This window comes from Rana temporaria, chromosome 2, assembly GCF_905171775.1.
Source record: "Rana temporaria chromosome 2, aRanTem1.1, whole genome shotgun sequence".
Taxonomy (NCBI): domain Eukaryota; kingdom Metazoa; phylum Chordata; class Amphibia; order Anura; family Ranidae; genus Rana; species Rana temporaria.
In genome coordinates, this window is record NC_053490.1 from 55,220,477 (window position 1) to 55,236,326 (window position 15,850).

At 43.1% G+C, this 15,850-nt stretch overlaps 1 protein-coding gene across 1 annotated transcript in view; it reads right to left on the minus strand.

Annotated features, from left to right (window-relative positions):
• Positions 1 to 1,968: 1,968 nt before the first annotated feature.
• Positions 1,969 to 15,850, minus strand: part of ANGPTL5 (angiopoietin like 5) — a 62,414-nt gene continuing 48,532 nt past the window's right edge. Inside the window, exon 8 of the mRNA XM_040340193.1 lies at positions 1,969 to 2,635. Coding sequence (XP_040196127.1) covers positions 2,316 to 2,635 — 320 coding nt within the window. The 3' untranslated portion in view covers positions 1,969 to 2,315. The remainder of the gene's footprint in view (positions 2,636 to 15,850) is intronic.

Below are 15,850 nucleotides of genomic sequence, written 5' to 3' on the forward strand. Positions count from 1 at the left end.
ACCGCCGACGCTATGGGCGGCACAGTGTGAAAGGGCTCTTAAAGAGAACTCATATCACAAGACATATGTTTAGCTTTTGTTTTAAACTGTAAATTGAAACCATTGTGCTTCGTTTTGTACCACACTCTTTTCCTCCTAAGACTGGTTCTCTTGGCAGTGGTTATGTTTATGCATTGATGCTAATATTACTACAGCCACCATTTATTTAATATATGGAAATTGGTGTACATTTTAGAACCTCTAATTCTATTGTTTTAGTAATCTTCAGCCCATTAATAGGAATGGAGTGACATGAATAGAATGATTTATTCTCCTGTTTATTCAGTTCTCAAGATGAATAATACCAGAGCACATGTGGCAATTAATTTGTTTCTCTAGAAGAAAATAATTTGGATTTCAAAACACTAATAACAATTATTTATAGATAATGCATAGAGATAAGTAATCTATAACAGATTTTAGTTCCTTGATATCAGGTCAGCCCTTCAGACTGGTTTCTATGAGTTGTTGGTACATTGCTCATTTCCGTTTTGAATAAACAAGTAAATGACCCAACATTAAAGGGTCACTAAAGGGATTTTTTTTTTTTAGCTAAATAGCTTTCTTTACCTTACTGCAGTCCTGGTTTCATGTCTTCATTGTTCGTTTTTGCTTTGATGTTGCTGTAATTCTGCTCTGTTCTGGACACTTCCTGGTTGTCTGTTTCCTGATAACCACAGTACTGGAAGATTTCTCTCTGTGGTGACTAATCAAGGAGGTGTGATTACTGTGTGTCTAAAACCCCTCAGCACCAATCCAGTTTCGTTTTACAAACCATCACTGCCCTCTATTGGCTCTCTGCCTCTGTACATCAGAGAACCAGGAAACAACAGCAAAAACGAAACTAAACTGCAGGTACATTATATGATTGATTGTTATCTATTTTTAATCATTTTTAAAAGGAATCAGTTAACTATTATGTCTCTATACCCTGTAAACAGTCATTTCAGCTAAAACAAATTTTTCCTTTAGTGACCTTTAAGAAATATAAAAAAAAGTAAGATTACATTTTTAAATACACTATATTACCAAAAGTATTGGGACTCCTGCCTTTGCACGCACTTTAACCACTTCAGCCCCGGAAGAATTTACCCCCTTCCTTACCAGAGAACGTTTTGCGATTCTGCACTGCGTCGCTTTAACTAACAATTGCACGGTCGTGCGACGTGGCTCCCAAACAAAATTTATGTCCTTTTTTCCCACAAATAGAGCTTTCTTTTGGTGGTATTTGATCATTCCTGCGTTTTTTATTTTTTTTGCGCTATAAACAAAAATAAAGCTGCAATTTTGAAAAAAAAACTATATTTTTTACTTTTTGCTATAATAAATATCCACAACAATCTATAAAAAAACTAACTTTTTCCACAGTTTAGGCTGATACGCATTCTTCTACGTATTTTTGGTAAAAAAAAATCGCAATACGCGTATGTTGGTTGGTTTACGCAAAAGTTATAACGTCTACAAAATAGGGGATAGATTTATTGCATTTTTATTTATGTTTATTTTTTTACTAGTAATGGCGGCGATCTGCCATTTTTTTTGTGACCGTGACATTGCGACAAACATATCGGACACTTTTGACACATTTTTGGGACCATTCACATTTATACAGCGATTAGTGCTATAAAACTTCACTGATTACTGTGTAAATGTCACTGGCAAGGAGTTAACACTAGGGGGCGCTGAAGGGGTTAAATACGTTCCCTAATGTGTGATTCTAACTGTAGGGGGAGGGGACTCACAAGGGGAGGAGACCGATGTGTGTTCCTCTGTACTGAGAACACACATCAGTCTCCTCACCTCTGATAGGACGTGGATCTGTGTGTTTACCCGCGATTTTCCGCGACAAAACGCGGTAAAATACGCCGCAGTAACATACACAGGAGGGGTGATCAACATTGTCGGCTATGGCCGACAATGTTTGCATACAACTGTAAATAAAGCTGTTCTTATCTTCACTATTCTGTAGCTAAAGACTTTGATATGGATGTGCAAGTTAATGGCTCTCCTTATCTATCTGCCCCGTGATTTTTAGTTATGCCCCTAAAATCTGGGTCACAGTTTCAGGCATCATACACTGCTACAGGCACAAAACCTTACAAATATTATTTTCTTTTATTCCAAAAAAGTACATCTAAAAACATAAAGTACACAAGGTTAAATACATCTACGTGTTTGTTGTAGTTTGTTGTTTTCCACGTGTTGTCCTTTAAATAAATCATTGTATATACACTAATGATGTTCTAAAAATAATATTAAAATTTCAAACATAATCATCATTTAAAAAATGGATAATGAGTTCTCTTGATTTTAATGGAAGCAGACTTTATCTTGACAATCGAATCATTTTCCTTCCATGTGTCCCATTGAATGCCTGCTATGTCTATACCTCTGGTCACACGGTGAACCCCGTTTAGGTTGGCTAAACCACACTTGCTGAACCACCAGCCGCTCTTGTTGTTGTGTTGACTGCAGCTGTTTACTTTGGTGCCATTGAAGAAGCATGAAGGATAACAGTTATCATTGTCGATATCGTAGGTGCTGAAGGGCATTGCATTCTGGTTGTCTTCTTTCTTGTACCCACGGATGGCATCACCTGCACAGAAATAGTCAATTATTTTTAAGATCTCATTCTAGAGAAATTAGACCCCTGGTTTAAATTAAATGTTCTGTGGCTTCACACTTTTGGCTTAAGGTTTATAATTTACTGAATTTGGTTCTCCATGTTATTCTCCAACGATCCTTAGAAAGCTCTCCTACATGAACCCAACTCAATAAACTTCAAAAGAACTTGGTAGGACACAGGGCCGATCCTAGGGTCACAGACGCCTGGGTGCAGAAATATTTCTGGCGCCCCCACATGGGCGTCAACATTTTACTAACTCCTCCCCTTTACAAATGTTTCTATGGCAATGACTCAACCACAGAAATGCTCCCTCACAAAGTCTTCATTAAACCTGGGATCCTTACATGATCTCTTAACAATAAAAAAAATACAGGAAGAGAAGCAGAGTACTTTATTGGGACCTGAAGGGGGGCCTCTGTGATGGACACAGAGAGGACTTCTGTTAGAGAGTCTGTTAGATGTTCGGCGCCCCCACCTCTGCAGGCGCCTGGGTGCAATGCACCCTGTGCACCCTGCCTAGGATCGGCCCTGGTAGGACATGTTTTTCTGGCAGCTAGGAAAACCTTAGCTAAAGCTTGGAAGCAGACATCTATACCCTTTGCTGAAGTCAAACAATGTCTTCTTGGGAACATGACAAATGAAAAATTAACCTCCATTCTTAATGATACACATGCTAAATACCTTTAAATTTGAAGTCCATGGTTAGATTATGTCAATGATTTAAATAGCGACCATACCCACCTCTCCCTGTAATTAATATAATTTAATATCACTATATAATCATCTTGCCTCTGCAACTAGACCACGTCTTGCCTCTGCAACGAGACCTTCCCATTCCTTCCGCCTCAACCCCCCCCCCCCTTTTTTTTGTCATTTATTTGGTTTTTACATCATTACATTTTTAATGTCTTCCTATCTCCTCCTTTTGTCTTAATTTGTTATATCTTAACAAACAAAAGGAGAAATCTTTATGAGCCTCTCTAAATTAAAGAGATTCTAAAGTCTGTCTTTTTTTTTTAAAATAACGAACATGTCATACTTACCTCCTCTGTGCAGTTGGTTTTGCACAGAGCAGCCTGGATCCTCCTCTTCTCAGATCCCTCTTTGGCTCTCCTTGCCCCTCCCTCCTGTCGAGTGCCCCTGCAGCAAGCAGCTTTCTATGGGGGCACCCAAGCCAAGTTACAGCTCCCTGTGTACATTCAGACACGAAGCCCCGATCGTATCCTGCCCCCTCTCTCCCCTGATTGGCTAACTGACTTTGATTGACAGCAGCAGGAGCCAATGAAGCCGCTGCTGTGTCACAGCGCCAATCAGGAGGAGAGTAATGGACTGCTAAGACAGTCGTGGACATTGCTGGAGAGAGATTGGGCTCAGGTAAGTAATTAGGGGGTGTTGGGGAGGCTGCTACACACAGAAGGTTTTTTATCTTAATGCATAGAATGCATTAAGAAAACCTGCTGCTCTTACAACTCCTTTAAACCAATACATTCAGGTATTGTTTTCCGTCTTAAAAGCTTTTTTCATTAAAGTGGAGGTTCACTCTACATAAAAAGTACATCTTATCCTTGAAATCTTATGATCTACATCAACATTTCGCTATTCCAAATTTTTTTAAAGCATTTAAAGCGGGGGTTCACCCTTAGAGGGCACTTTTCCCCCTTAGATTCCTGCTCGTTATTACTAGGGGAATCGGCTATTTATTTTAAAATATGTGCAGTACTTACCCGTTTACGAGACGCATCCTCTCCGTCGCTTCCGGGTATGGGCTTCGGGAATGGGCGTTCCTTCTTGATTGACAGGCTTCCGAGAGGCTTCCGACGGTCGCATCCATCGCGTCACGATTTTCCGAAAGAAGCCGAACGTCGGTGCGCAGGCGCAGTATAGAGCCGCACCGACGTTCGGCTTCTTTCGGCTACGAGTGACGCGATGGATGCGACCGTCGGAAGCCTCTCGGAAGAATGTCAATCAAGAAGGAACGCCCGCTCCCGAAGACCCATACCCGGAAGCGATGGAAGAAGATGCAGCTCGAAAACGGGTAAGTACTGCACATATTTTAATATAAATAGCCGATTCCCCTAGACCGAACGAGCAGGAAGCTAAGGGGAGATTTTTTTTTTTTTTTAAAATGGGTGAACTCCCGCTTTAAATACTGTAAATCTCTGTTAAGATGCAGACACTTCCGGGTCTGTCTCCCGCGGGAGTGGGTGTGTCGCTTCCCTTTCTGTGTGCCTGAGTGTTTTCTGGGAGTCTTTCGTTAAGTCTCCTGGGAGCACAGCGTCATGCTTTCCAGGAGACTAATAAACACCCACGAAAGGCTACTGTCACAACGGGGTGTGCAATTTTCGTGACGCCGGCTGTTGTGATGGCAACCGTGAAGCGTTGCCATCACACTGCCCATGCACGGGATAGAGCAGTGAATGCTGGGATATCAGCATTCACCGAATCCCGGAAGTATTTGCTTGTGGGCTTCACAATGCCCACAAGCAAGATGGAACTGTACTGCACAAATTTTATTAAATGATTATTTACAGTCGAATGTCATTTGCGGATGCCTAGAAAATACAGAGAAGTGAGTACACTCTTAAGAATGTTAAAAGCAGTAGATGCACAGGTTAAAAAAAAAAACATTTCCCGCAGAACCCCCGCTTTAATTATTTGATTAAATACTTTTATTTTCTTCATGTGGAGCTATGCTGCTTTACTATATCCTAGTCTATTGCTTTCTTCAGAATTGATTATTTATTTACTGTTTGAACCTTGTTTTTGGAACATTCAATAAAACTCTTTGCAACCTACAGTCATGCCGCGTACACACGGTCATTTTTTGTGATGAAAAAAAACAACGTTTTTTGAAAAACGTCATTTAAAATGATCGTGTGTGGGCAAAACGTCGTTTTTTGTCTTCTGAAAAACGACCAAAAAAAAATTCGAACATGCTTCATTTTTTTATGTTTTTCAAAATGTCGTTTTTTGTGTCATTTAAAATGATTGTGTGTGGGCTAAAATGATGTTTAAAATTAAGTTTTTAAACCTGTGCATGCTCAGAAGCAAGTTATGACGCGAGCTTGAATGGAAAAGAGTGCAGTCGTACGTGCTGAACGTAACCGCGCTTTGCTAGAGCATTTTGAAAAAACGATGGTGTGTTGGCAACGTCGTTTTTTAAAATGAGGTTTGAAAAACTTTGTTTTTTTTCATGAGAAAAAACGTTTTTTGTAAAGACAAAAAATGACCGTGTGTACGCGGCATAAGTGTAAATCCCAACTAAACGATATTTAGTAGCACTATGTACATTGTGTACATACACAATTATCTTTTTTTTTTAATACCTGCATTCACCTTTTTTCATTCTTTAATGCATGGGTGCCCAACCGCTGGCCTCTGATGTGGCCCGCCTCCTCCTGCTTTGGGATGGCGGGTCGGCAAGCCCAGATTGCGGGTTTCCGACCCGCCATCCCCGAGCATCAGCAGGATGATCCGAACCGGCGTTGGAAGAAGCATACAGCTGCTGTAGAGAGCAGAGCCGATGTTTTCTGTATAGCGCCGGCTTCTGTCTCAGGCGGAGTGATACCAAATGTGCTCTGCCTGTGACAGTTCCCAGTGCGATATAGGAAGCATCGGCTCTGCTCTCTACAGCAGCTGTATGCTTCCTCCAATGCCGCTCCTGTCACACTGATGGCAGGTATGGGGGGATCAAGAATCAGCCACCAGTACCCAGAAATACCAGACAGCAGTACCCACTAGTACCCAGAAATATCAGCCAGAAGAACCACACAGCAGTACCCAGAAGTACCAGCCAGCAGTACACACCAGTACCCAGAAGTACCAGCCAGCAGTACCCAGAAGTACCAGCCAGAACCACCCACCAGTACCCAGACATACCAGCCAGCAGTACCCACCAGTACCCAGAAGCACCACCCACCAGTACCCAAAAGTACCACCCAGAAGTACCAGCCACCAACACCCAGAAGTATCAGCAAGCAGTACCCACAAGCACCACCAAGCAGTACCAAAAATTACCCACCAGTACCTAGAAGTACCAGCCAGCATTTTTGTATAGCATGCCCCAACATACAGTCCTTTTGGTGGAACGTGGTAAGTCTTGCTTCTTATACAAGAAAGGAGAACTTGCCTGTTGGGTCTGGTGGACACCTTACTCACCATTGTATCTGTTAGAACCTTCTGAAACGTTCTACTTTTATACGCCAGGAACATTATTAGTGTGCATTGAAAGAAACCTAGCTCACCCACAATACAAGCTTGGAAAGGTCTTAATAATTGTCCCATTACTTATATAAAGTTACTTATACAAGTAGGGGTAAATTCCTAAAGTTTTATATAGTATGTGAAAGCTGTCTAGACTCAGAACATGGCACTTCTGGTTAACATTGTTGGCCTATGAACCAATGTGATCATATTTGTGTACTGACTGTGCTACTGACCCTTTTTTTTTGTGTTCTGGTGACCACTCTAAAGCCTTGTACTGCTATGAAACACACTTGTATGTGTACTGACTGGTCAGACACGTCTCTGGCTGTTTCTTTGCATTCAGACTATGGGGTTGATTTACTAAAGGCAAACAGACTGTGCCCTTTGCAAAGGGCAGTTGCTTCAGAGCTTAGTAAATGAGCAGAAGTTCTCCTGACTTCCATCTTCTAATGATGTGCAAGCAAAAAAAATATTTTTTTATTTCCTTGCATGTGATTGGGTATTCTTTGCAAAGTGAAGCTTTACCTCATTTACTAAGCTTTGAAGCAACTGCACTTGCAGAATGCAACTGCACTTTGTGAACAGTCTATTTGCCTTTAGTAAAGCAACCCCTATGTCACTGTGTGCTATTCATCTCTTTTAGGTAACTATGCAATACCTACTTCTTAAATTTGTTCTTTTTCTTTGTTCTGTTTTTTTGTATTGTAAAACCTTAATAAAATCGAATTATTGTTCGCTTGAGCAAAAAGGAACAATCTATAAGGATCTGAATCCATAAAGACTACAGTACACAGACAGAAAATTTACCACTCTGAGATAAATGTGCTCACATGCCTATCAGTTTGAAATAGGTGAGCAGGGGAACTGGCAGAATCACTGATGCCGCGTACACACGATCGGATTCTCCGATGGTCTAAAATCCGATGGATTTTTTCATCGGAATTCTGTTCAAGCTGTTTTGCATACACACTGTCAGACTAAATTCCGACCATCCAAAACACAGTGACGTAAAACACTACGACGAGCCAAGAAAAATAAATTTCAATGTTTCAAAGCATGCGTTGACTTGATTCTGAGCATGTGTGGGTTTTTTCTCTGTCGGTGTTGCACACAGACGATAGAAATTTCCGATGGGGCCTACACACGATCAGAATTTCCAGTCAAACAAGTATATCGTACATTTTTCATCGGAAAATCCGATCGTGTGTGCGCAGCATGAGTATTACACAGTAAGGAAGCAATACAAACATAACAAGACAACACAAGCACATAGTACAACAGACACACATCAGGATTATGAAGTGTTGGGGTAACATATTCTTTACCTTTTTATTTACAAATTTGCTGTAGCTATCAGAAATGTAACAAAATAGTAACATTGGGCCAGATTCACAAAGAATTGCCCTGGCGCAGCGTATCAGAGATATGCTACGCCGCCGTATCTTACCTGGCGGAATTTCGAATCCAGGAAGATTTTGCTCCGTAAGTTACGGCGGCGTAGTGTATTTCTCGGCGCGTATTTCAAAGTGGGCGGGTAGGGGGCGTGATTCATTTAAATGAAGCGCGTCCCCGCGCCGATTGAAATGTGCTGTGCTTTGCGCGAAATGACATCGCACCAACGTAATTTTTTTAACTTAGACGTGAGTTACGTCCTTTCCTATTCACGGACGACTTGCGCAAAAAAAAAATTAAAAATTTGACGCGGGAACGACGGCCATACTTTAACATGGCAAGTCTATCTATACGCCACGAAATAGCAGCTTTAACTATACGCCGGGAAAAGCCGACTAGCGACGCCGTAAGAGAATGCGACGGCCGCGCGTACCTTCGCGGATCGACGGAAAAAGCTAATTAGCATACCCGACGCGGAAAACTACGCAAACTCCACCCAGCGGGCGCCGAAGTATTGCACCTACGATCCGAAGGCGTACGAACCCGTACGCCTGTCGGATCGAAGCCAGAAGCCGTCGTATCTTGGTTTGAGGATTCAAACTAAAGATACAACGCGGCAAATTTGAAAGTACGCCGGTGTATCAGTAGATACGCCGGCGTACTTGCTCTGAGAATCTGGCCCATTGTATATAACAGTTGCCACACATGAAAAACATAATGAAAATGTTACATGTATCTGTGCTAAGTGTAACACATGATCATGCTGACCATGAATTCAGAAGATATTGTCAATGTCTACACAACATAGACCAGGACTTTGGTGGTCAAACTGGAGGGTCATGGCATATGCAGAGGGGCAATGGGGTTCAGACATAGGGCCAGATTCTCAAAAGAATTCCGCCGGTGTATCTAAAGATACACCGGCGTAATTCGAAAATCCCGCCGGCGTATCATTGTTTTGTATTCTCAAAACAAGATACGCCAGAATTAGGCTAGGATCCGACTAGTGTAAGTCACTTACACCGTCGGATCCTAAATGCAATACTACGCTGGCCGCTAGGTGGCTTTTACGACGATTTCAGCGTCGCATATGCAAATGAGCCGAATACGCCGATTCCCGAAAGTTTTTGCGCCGCTTCGCCGTAGTTTACGTCGTTTCCGTAAGCGTAAGGTTACCCCTGCTATATAATAATGAGTGGCCAAGTGTCTTGTTAACCAATTTAAGACCCGGACCAATATGCAGGTAAAGGACCAGGCCCCTTTTTGCGATTCGGCGCTGCGTCGCTTTAACTGACAATTGCGTTGTCATGCGACGTGGCTCCCAAACAAAATTGGCGTCCTTTTTTTCCCACAAATAGAGTTTCTTTTGGTGGTATTTGATCACCTCTGCGGTTTTTATTTTTTTTCGATATAAACAAAAATAGAGCGACATTTTTGAAAAAAATTCAATATTTTTTACTTTTTGCTATAATAAATATCCCCCAAAAATATATATATAAAAAAAAAAATCCGCAGTTTAGGCCAATACGTATACTTCTACATATTTTTGGTAAAAAAAATCGCAATAAGCATTTATCGATTGGTTTGCGCAAAATTTATAGCGTTTACAAAATAGAGGATAGTTTTATTGCATTTTTATTAATAATTTTTTTTTTATCACTAATGGCGGCGATCAGCGATTTTTTTCATGACTGCGACATTATGGCGGACGCATCGGACAATTTTGACATATTTTTGGGACCATTGTCATTTTCACAGCAAAAAATTCTATAAAAATGCATTGTTTACTGTGAAAATGACAATTGCAGTTTGGGAGTCTACCACTAGGGGGCGCTGAAGGGGTTAAGTGTGACCTCATATGTGTTTCTAACTGTAGGGGGGTGGGGCTGGACGTGTGATTTCATTGATCACCTTTCCCTATATCAGGGAACAGACGATCAATGACAGTGCCACTGAGAAGAATGGGGAAGGTGTGTTTACACACACACCTCTCCCCGTTCTTCAGCTCCAGGGACCAATCACGGGACTCCGGCGGCGATCGGGTCTGCAGGTCCAGCGGCCGCGGTCACGGAGCTTCGGCCTGGGGCGCGTGCCACGGGCGTGCGCCCGCAACCCACAGCTGGGCATTTAACAATCACGTGCAGGTACGTGATTGTGCCCAGCCATGCCATTCTGCCGACGTATATCGGTGTTAGGCGTTCCTTAAGTGGTTAAACTCCCTTCCATGAAAAAGTTTTATCCCCATTGTGGGGTCAACAGTATGGTATTTGTACATTGAAATCATATCCCCTCTCAAGTGTCTCTTCTCCAGAGAGAATAAGTTCAGTGCTTTCCTCATAACTAATATTCTCCAGACTATTAATTGGCTTTTTTGCCCTGCTTTGTACTCACTCCATTCCCAGTACATCCTTCCTGAGGACTGGTGCCCCGAACTGGACAGCATACTCTAGGTGCAGCCGGACCAGAGTCTTGTAGAGCGGGAGAATTATCGCTTTATCTCTGGAGTTGATCCCCTTTTTAATGCATGCCAATATCCTGTTTGCTTTGTCAGCAGCAGCTTGGCATTGCATGCCATTGCTGATCATCTACTAGGACCCCCAAGTGCTTTTCCATCCTAAATTCCCCCAGAGATTCTCCCCAAGTGTATAGATTGCATTCATATTTTTGCCACTCAAATGCATTATTTTACATTTTTCTACATTAAACCTCATTTGCCATTAATTTGTTCAGATCTTTTTGCAAGGTTTCCACATCCTGCAGAGAAGTTATTGCCCTGCTTAGCTTAGTATCGTCCATAAATACAGAGATTGAACTGTTTACCCCATCCTCCACATCGTTTATGAACAAATTAAATAGCATTGGTCCCAGCACAGAACCATGGGGAACCCACTACCCACCCCTGACCATTCCGAGTACTCCCCATTTATCACCACCCTCTGAACTCGCCCCTGTAGCCAGTTTTCAATCTATGTACTCACCCTATGGTCCATGCCAACAGACTTTATTTTGTACAGTAAACATTTATGGGGAACTGTGTCAAATGCTTTTGCAAAATCCAGTCTACGGGCCTTCCTTTATCTAGATGGCAAATCACCTCCTCTTAGAAGATTAATAGATTGGTTTGGCAAGAACAATTCTTCATGAATCCGTGCTGATTACTGCTAATGATACCGTTCTCATTACTAAAATCTTGTATATAGTCCCTTATCATCCCCTCCAAGAGCGAGCATACTATTGATGTTAGGCTAACTGGTCTGTAATCCCCAGAGATGTATTTTGGGCCCTTTTTAAATATTGGTGCTACATTGGCTTTTCTCCACTCAGCTGGTACCATTCCAGTCAGTAGTAGTAGTAGAATTCTTGCCACTGATACCAACAGTGGGGCACTATTCCTTTCACCGACACCAACAATAGGGTATAATTCCTTCCACTGGCCAAAAAAATGGGGCACTATTCCTCCCAACAACACCAACTATTTCTCCCCCTAATACCAAAGACCAGACATTGTTTACTCCCACTGGGCACAGTCCGGCCCCCCTAAAGTCCAAAGGATAGTAAACTGATCCTTTCTTTAGAAAGTTTGGAGAGCCCTGACTTAAATAATAGATACACATTCACAATCCATCCTTTGCTTTTCCTTGCTCCTGAAGCCTGTATAAAAACAATAGAAGGGGTACTTTTCCTGCTTAAAACTATAGGTTTCAGTCACTGTAGTGTGCAGCCTCCCAAGCTTGTGCTGGTTGCCAGTAGAGGCCACTAATGGGTGAGTCCATCACAAAATACTTCACCCAGTAGCCTCCCGCAGTGGTATTGGGAGTAGCTCTCTTACACACAATAGCTCCTGTCAATTCAACACTCAAATGTGGGTGTCTCAAACCTACAAACTTTTGAAGGAAACCTTTTTACTGGCATTTTTTCACAGTCTGTAGTGGGCAAGGCAAAATAGAGGGCAGGTTCTGCAAGTGAACTCAGGAGAAACTTAAAAGAATTGTAAAGGCAGAAGGTTTTTGTTATCTTAATGCATTCTATGCATTAAGATAAAAAGTCTTATGTGTGCAGCAGCCTCCCTCAGTCCCTACTACAACTTACCTGAGCCCATCTCTATCCAGCGATGTTGCAGGAGTGTCTCATCTGCTGGGACTTCCCTCCTCATTGGCTGAGACAGCAGCGTGATGCTTTCAGTCAGCCAATGAGGAGAGAATGGGGGCGGGGCTCTATGTCTATATGAACAGATGGAGCTGCGGCTCGGGAGCCCCCATAGCAAGCTGTTTGGAGGGGCCAGGAGAGCCGAAGAGAGACCCGAGAAGAGGAGGATCTGGACTGCTCTGTGCAAAACCAACTGCACAGAGCTGGTAAGTACAACATGTTTTTTTATGTTTAACTAACTTTAAAAAAAAACAAGACTTTACAATCACTTTAAGCTCAGCATGTAATTAGCCTAATTAACTATCTTGTATCCATAAACAGAAAAAGAGTCCTTCTATATAAACCATGAACTCTATGAGGACACAAAGAGCTTCAGCAGAAAGCAACATCTAGGATCTCAGCCAATAAAAATATATCCTTTATTAGTAATTCATAGAACAACAGATGAGCCCTGTGTGGGCTACAGAAACCTAAACTATCCCGAGTAACAAATGATGTGGCTGAAAAACACAATACATTTGTTCTCATGGCTGGGAGTTCAGTTTTTGGTGAGAGACTCTTGGCACTGAAAAGTAACGTGCATAGTGTAGCTGCCCATTGTTTTACTAAGAAAGAAAATATCCACTGCATAAAACTTTTAACTTGTACCTTTAGTACTATTTTATCAGATTTCTGACAGAAAAGTGAAAAGAATTATTAGAATAGTTGTCCAAGAGCCAAGGACCACTTGTGAAGAGCTTGAGAAAGACCTGGAAGTAGCAGGTACATATGTTTCAAAGAAAACAATAAGTAATGCACTTGTAGCGGCCTGCTACTTTTTAGCCGGCGCTGCTTTAAATTTAGAGGGTAGTTTGAGAGTTAGTTGACTCAGACCGTATGATTTTTTTCCAAATTTTGGGCCTCTGTTCCAGCCATGGCTGTACTGTGAGTGACCACTATTGTTGTCTGGGGTGCCGTTACCACCCCAGGCCACATTGTGGCAGCAGTCAAGTCAAGGTGTTTTGGGTGCTCCCCTTCGGCGGCCAATCAGTGGGGGTTGGTCGTCCCGCTGTGCATGCTGGAGAGGAGTATTTAAGGGACAGACGCCATTGGACCGGGGTCGTCGATCGCTGGTCTGTCGTCCCACCACCCCCCAGTGAGTGGCCCTCGTGTGTGTTCAAGTGTTCCTGGCTCCGGGACCACGTTGGTCCGGGGTTGTGATCTACTAAGTAGGCCCGGTAGTCAGACTGGGTCTACGTTCACAGAGTGGTCCTGTGCTGTCCATCCTGGAGGGAGGAAGCCACTCGATGGAGAACCTGTCTTGGAGAGCACCGAGCACGAAGCTGGTATGTCAGGAGAGGCCTTGAACTTCATCAAAGGATGCACCATTACTGAAAGGCTGAATGATGGTCGCCTGTCAGTTCTAAGTTTACAAGAAGTTAATCGGGAGAAATCCGGGTGCTGAATCCTGTGTTGAGAGGATTTTGGACCGAACATACCTCCATCTGTGGGAAGGTCTGTGGCAGAGACTTTACCAAATTCCCGTGTGCCATCCCGGCTGCTAGGCTAGTGAGAGAGGCCTATCCAGGTGCGCAATACCCACTCTGGCTAGAGTGCCGACGAAAGCTGTGTTACTGGAAGCAGGAGTGTTTCCGGACAGAAGTTGTGCACCTGAACCTATTACCTGTTACCCTTCCACCTCTTCAACTACTTATTTTATTCTTTTACCAAAATTAAGCAAAGAAAAAGAAGTCTAAAGTGTGGACATTGAACTTTTTTCTCAACTCTCATCTGATACCCTAGACGGCGAGGAAATAGAGGTAACATGCCACCCAAAACAAACCAGCAGCTCCTCCGGGGGTAGTGCTACACATTCAACCACCATGGTCTGTATGCACGCTCACCAGTGCCGATCCTGACCTCCCTGGGGCCCTAAGCAAAATGACATGTCACATTAAAGTTGAGAAGCCGGGGAGCTGCCGAAAAGGACATGTCACATTAAAGTTGAGAAGTGTGGGGGGGGGGGGGGGGTGTTCTGCTGTCGGAAATGACATCTTACATTAAAGTGAAAAGCTGGGGGTGATGACTTCTTACCTCTTCTCCCATGCAGCCAGCGAGTTGAGAAGCGGGATGAGGGACCGAAAATGACTTCTCACTAGGCGGGGCCTCTAGTAATTTGGGGGGCCCTCTGCAGATTTGTGGAAGAATGGGCCAAAATCACACCTGAGCAATGCATGCAACTACTTTTTCCATACAGGAGATGTCTTGAAGCTGTCATTACCAACAAAGGATTTTGTACAAAGTATTAAATACATTTGTTAGCGTGTGCAATACTTTTTCCCCTGTGTCATTCCATTTTATTACACACAACTTAATAACATAACTTAATTTCTTTCTTAATTTTGGTTTCTTTGGGCCAGATTCACAGTGGAGATACGACGTATCTCTGTTTCTATCTATGCGACTGATTCATAGAATCAGTTACGCATAGATAGCCAGAAAATCCGACAGGTGTAATTGTTTTACACTGTCGGATCTTAGGATGCAATACCGCGGCCGCCGCTGGGGGGAGTTTGCGTCGTAAACCAGCGTCGGGTATGCAAATTAGGAGATACGGCGATTCACGACGGATTTTCGCGTTCGCTACCTCGCCGCTAGTCTAGTTTCCCGTCGCAAAGTTAGTCGTCGTTTTAGGTGCCCTAACTTTAGTCAGCAAGCGTATTGCTGTCTAAAGTATGGCCGTCGTTCCCGCGTCGAAATTTAAAAATCAACGTCGTTTGCGTAAGCCGTCCGGGAATACGGAATTACGCTACGCGCGTCGCCGTTCGAAAAAATGACGTCACGCCGCGCAATGCACGACGGGAGTTGGGAAACGGAGCATGCGCGGCAGGTCCGGCGCGGGAGTGCGCCCAATTTAAATGGCACACGCCCATTTAAATTGTCCCGCCTTGCGCCGGAGGCGGGACAGTGCTTGGTGAATCAGGCACTTGCGATTAAAAATTGCGGCGGTGTAACGTATCTACGATACGTTACCCCGCCGCACTTCTATGTGAATCTGGCCCTTTGTATGTAGGGAAATTTTCATTAGAACTGTAGGGTTGGAACTGTAGGGTTTTTACTGCACTCTCAGTTAAACTGGATTCACAATATACAATTTTCTTTCGATTTTTTTAGATTTACCAAAACCATATAATATGAGGTCAAACCTAAACACTTTCAACTTGTATGCAATCAGGCAGGCCTTTGCACTACATAGTTGAAGGTAAATCTGAAGGAAATCGAACAACAAAAGTTGTATAGTGCGTATCCAGTTTTAGAGAGATTAAACTCTGCACTGAGAACCGAGCGATTGAACACTGTCAATCACTCGGTTTTCAGAGCTCAGTGAGCAGAGAGATGCAGACTGACAGTCACAGCTCTCTGCTCTTCCTCCTGATCTGTGGAGGGGCAGGGGAAGTGATC